This window comes from Triticum dicoccoides, chromosome 4A, assembly GCF_002162155.2.
Source record: "Triticum dicoccoides isolate Atlit2015 ecotype Zavitan chromosome 4A, WEW_v2.0, whole genome shotgun sequence".
Lineage (NCBI taxonomy): Eukaryota > Viridiplantae > Streptophyta > Magnoliopsida > Poales > Poaceae > Triticum > Triticum dicoccoides.
Window position 1 is genome coordinate 614,061,528 of NC_041386.1, and position 4,834 is coordinate 614,066,361.

The 4,834-nt window shown below is 38.8% G+C and overlaps 1 protein-coding gene across 1 annotated transcript in view; it reads right to left on the reverse strand.

Annotated features, from left to right (window-relative positions):
- Window positions 1-1,417: 1,417 nt before the first annotated feature.
- Window positions 1,418-4,834, reverse strand: part of LOC119283825 (probable peptide/nitrate transporter At3g43790) — a 5,344-nt gene continuing 1,927 nt past the window's right edge. Inside the window, exons 4-17 of the mRNA XM_037563217.1 lie at window positions 4,615-4,718; window positions 4,415-4,517; window positions 4,278-4,331; window positions 4,134-4,196; window positions 3,628-3,677; window positions 3,471-3,546; window positions 3,189-3,398; window positions 2,938-3,025; window positions 2,697-2,782; window positions 2,507-2,614; window positions 2,012-2,056; window positions 1,841-1,929; window positions 1,687-1,730; window positions 1,418-1,566 (exon numbers count right to left, since the gene is read on the reverse strand). Coding sequence (XP_037419114.1) covers window positions 1,469-1,566; window positions 1,687-1,730; window positions 1,841-1,929; window positions 2,012-2,056; window positions 2,507-2,614; window positions 2,697-2,782; window positions 2,938-3,025; window positions 3,189-3,398; window positions 3,471-3,546; window positions 3,628-3,677; window positions 4,134-4,196; window positions 4,278-4,331; window positions 4,415-4,517; window positions 4,615-4,718 — 1,218 coding nt within the window. The 3' untranslated portion in view covers window positions 1,418-1,468. The remainder of the gene's footprint in view (window positions 1,567-1,686; window positions 1,731-1,840; window positions 1,930-2,011; window positions 2,057-2,506; window positions 2,615-2,696; window positions 2,783-2,937; window positions 3,026-3,188; window positions 3,399-3,470; window positions 3,547-3,627; window positions 3,678-4,133; window positions 4,197-4,277; window positions 4,332-4,414; window positions 4,518-4,614; window positions 4,719-4,834) is intronic.

Sequence of the window (4,834 nt, forward strand, 5' to 3'; positions counted from 1 at the left end):
GTTGTTGCTAAGCACACTTTATTTAATGAGTTAGCACCTAAAGTCTTTCATTCATTGGTCAAATTGTTTCATTTAAGTGGTTTGCCTAGGTTCACGCGCTTGGCATTGATTCTTCCTGGATCACCAAAGTGTTCTCTCTCTTCCCTAATTGTCTTTCTCTTCCCTAATTGTTGTGTGCTTATGTGGTATGCTTAGCATCTGTCCACCATGGAGCACTGAAAGGGCCTTAACATGCGAGCGAGCGAATTTAGTTGTGCATGACTGACGTGCACGGGAGTAGCTCTACTCCATTAATTGTTTTCTCTCCTGTCTATTTTTTTTACAGGGGTCGTGGACGGCAACTGCCCCCTCCATCCACCATCCATCAAAAAGCAACCAAAACAAAAAAGCTCTCTCGTTCGGGCCTTCATTCGTCGCAGCCAGACGGGCGAACGGCTTAAACTGAAATCTCGTCTCCGGCGATCCTCGCGCCTACGTCTAGAAACTTGGCCGGCCTCAGTCCACCTCATCTCTCCGGCCGCCATCGTCTTCCTCGTTCCTTAATTATCTGCAGCAGCACGCGAACGTCATCTTCAGGGTTGTGGCCAGCAAGTGTGGCTTCTTGGCGAAGAACAGTGTACGTGCTATATTCTCCGTGTCCCGAGCTGAAGTAATGAGCTAGAAAAACCCACGCTGCTAAGCCTTGATGACCAGAAGTTGTGTGCTGTACGTCCGCAAGCCCCTGAGTGTATTTCTGCGAGGATCTACCGGCCTTCCTCACGTGAAATGCAGCGCTAGAGGATGCCGGAGATGCTACGTACGCTTGTAGAGCTCGCCGCGGATGGGGTGTACACATAAGAGCGGCACACAATCCCTTTTCTACCAAATATAAAATACATCGAGGATAATTGGTTTGATATCAAAACTTGGCATGCCAATGTTTGGTATTGTGGTATTACTTGGTTGATTACTGAATTGTCTTGCCATCTCACACAAAATTGCCAATAGTTGGCAAGTATTGGTATTATCAATATTTGACAGTGCCAACATTTGGCTAGCCAAATATTGGCAGCAAACCAATCATGCACGGTCCCTTGACTAAAAAATCAGGTAGCTTCTTGTTTCTGTTTTTTTTAGGGTAAGCTTCTTGTTTCTGTTGGTACAGTGGATGCCAAGGTTCAAGTCACAATACATATCTTCAACCCCAAAAAATGGACTCATTGTAACCAAGTTCATGGTACGTATGCGACTCTTCTGATCAATAATCTAGAAAACATGCTTGATGGTATTGCCAGAAGCAAGTTACATAAACCAAATTACTGAAATAAAAAGATATCATGTCACATCTGATCACACAACCTAAAAGTATGAAAAATATTCATCACACAATACATGAAGTCACAAAGTTTATTTATTTATTCGGGGATTAAATCTGTGGTAGTGTCCCTAATTTAACTTCACTAGTTACATGTACATAACCATGGGTTCATTATTTGGTCGCACTAGGCATAGAGCAAAATGGCTTGAATGTCAGCAAGAGCCCAATTACTGACACCATGTTTAGCATCAAGAACATGATCAGATCACCTGCATATCAAATAATAAATCAAATAAGTATATGCTCTGACAATATGCACCTCTTTCCATTCAAGTTAAAAACTATCAATATAAATCTAATTAGCAGGGTTGGATGAGCAATGTGTTTACCTGGTAAGAACAACCCAGTTATGTTTTCCTGAGACCATGAAAACCTGCAAAATGGAAAGAAATAAGCAAACTGGCTAGTAAGCACAATTTCAGCCAAAAAAATAAAAAACAACAATTCCTGCCCACACACACACAAGAAAAACACTGCACTTACAAAATTCCTGCTGCTGCTGGAGCTACTGCTTTAAAGATTGACATTAGGGTCACTGAAATACCATTTGCAACACCCCTTTGTTCTTGTGGCTGTACATGTTTTCATCAGAGAAGTTAGAACGTAGCAAAGGTGTCTACCATAACGAAATACAACGAGATGGATGATACATACCACCGATGTGTTCTGCAGAATGTTGCAGGCAATAGTAATCGTGGCCTGTTCCATTTCAGATGATACATTAATTATTATTTTTGCAGGTAGATGATACATTAATATATGGTCATAATTAAATTGTATATTAAAATCATTGTCTATGGAGCTTGCTTTCTCCAAATATATTGAAAAATTAATTTTATTTCATTTGTGTGAGTGGTGCTCAAATGTGGTTTATCTAGACCGTCCAAAAATACTCATAAACATGTTTGTATTTTCTAAAGGAATATGTTATTACTCTTCCGGCCTGATATTTTCTTGATGCTCAACATGTTTCTATAGGATGGTTACTAATGTAAGCAGGGATGTGTGAATTTTATTTGCACGAGATGGGCTCTATGGTTCTTTGATCCCACCCATGTAACACCCCTAATTTGCATTATTTCACTTTAAACAAATCATAAATAATAATAGCAAGCTAGCAATTTGTTTCAATCATAAAAATTGACTTACTGCAAACATATTCTTCAAAAGCGAAGCTATGTTGATGAGTACTTGGAGCTCCATGCCGTATAGGTTGGACATTAAAGGATATGTTGCAAGGAGAAGTACAGATAATACCTGAAAAAGTGTACATTTAGTACTGGACAATAGATTCGCCGTATTAAAGAGCATGTCGACATCAAATGGTCTTCTCACATACCGCCGCAGAGCGTAATGGCTTGATTAACCCAACATACTTGGCAAGTAATGGGTAAATCACAAGTTGATACACCAAAACACCAAACCCTACAATATCAAACAAAACAACACCAATGCTACATGTAATACATAGAGGAGCAATGTTGTGCATATGTCGTATTCATTCATTTTGGGCTTAGTATGTCTCTCTTGCTGCTTGTGCAATGATCATATTATACGAGTTGAAGAAAAACATCACATACCTGAGATAGCTAGAATAGTACCAATGTCCTGAGATCTTAAACTCAGCCCCCGGTACTTTCGGCTGCTCACAGCCCACAGTGAAAATATCTGAAGATGAAATTTATAGAACACATGGAAAGTTGCTTTAGTTCCTTATTAAAAAAAAAGTTGATTTGGTTCCTGGTATGATTCTTCTCTAGGATAGGTAAAAGCATATTTTTCGTACTAAAATGTTGTTGGGTATGTTTGAGATACCTAAATATAGATTTACCTCGAAATAAGCTGTATCATGGAGAGAAAATACACAATAGAGGATTATTGCTGACATCAACCGCCGGTTCTTTAGTAGGCTCTTTGTAGATGCCATTCTTTCCGACCCGTATTCTTTAGTTTTCCCATCTTCTAAGATCGAGTCATCAACTTGTACCTCCATTGTGTCAATAGCTTCTATTTTGTCGTCACAGTACATGTGCAGAGTTTCCTAAAAGTTCACTCATTAAAGTAGGAATTAATGGTATAGAATAGAATCATAGGGAGATTTTTGGAGCAATACCGGAAGCCAAATACATGTAATACATGCTCCTGCAGCTAGTACCGATATGACCAAGCAAGGGAGGAGGTATGGAAACCTATAAGATGTTTGAAAGTTTATCTTATCTTCCCAATGCTGCAAAATTTATATCACTGAAACATTATAAGTAATAATTTACCTCCCAAATATGGATTCCTCGGAGAAAAGATCCGGGTACTTTTTTGCAGGCTAACGCACAACAGAGAATACACAATGTTAGCCAGGGTGGGTCATATAAGATCACTAATTAGTCTCCAAAGAGACATGTTATGTTCATCATTCGAACAAATATTATATTTATCACTTTTACGGTTAAATACAGATTTTGTGGAAATTCCTTCGGAATAAAGCATTTTTTGAACTGCCATCACAGAAAAGTTCTTGCCTATTAGCCCAGTCTTTCGCATTTGCGCCAATTAGTAGAGGATCTATGTATTACTCTCAAGGTCTACACCATTTTTACATGTACCTATAGCGGCTCATTGAATTATTACAGTGATGGCTTTACTGGAAGACCACATGTAGCATATTTTCTATGGAGGGCTCCTGGAAATAATTGACCCTTAGTTTGATAAACCAGTTAAATACAATGTTAATTCAAGGATAGAATTCCATAACTCTACATCATAGTGGACTGATCCTCGCTTGTGCAAGAAATCCTCCAATGGCTGGTCCAATAATAAGAGCTATTGCCCGCGAAGATGTGACCTACGATATAATGTTTGATATAAATATCAGCTAGTAATTACCGAGTCAGAAAAACAAAACATAAAGATGAACTATTCTTACAAGAGAAATTCCTAGCGCTTGGTGTTCCTTTGTACAGACTTCTGAAGCATAGGCCTGGAGAGTGCAGATACAACAATGTGTGTTCAACATTTAAGTACTTCTTAATTAATCTTAGCCACTCAAACGATATTTTTTACCTTGATTGGTCCTAATATACCACATAGTAACCCAAGTAGCCCCCTAGTAAGAATTGCCATCCAGTAAGTCGTGCTAAGGCCAAAGAGGGTGTTAAGTACAATCCTGAAAAAGAAGATGTATAATAGGGTTTACTTTGATTTAATTGAACGGAGTAAAATAAAAGTATGTTTTTCATATGATTTAACTGAATATGTCATACACTGAGAGGATACTGATCACAATGCAGGGTTTCCTCCCATATTTGTCGGCAAACATGCCCCATGGCACAGCACTGATTGTTCTTCCAAGGAAATAAGTAGGCCCCTTAAGAGACATAGTGTATGGTGAGTAGCTACTAACAGAAAATACCCGCCTCGCGTCATAACGCCGTAACTTCATGTACTTGTAGACTTCTCTTCCCATAAATTTTCCAATGTCAC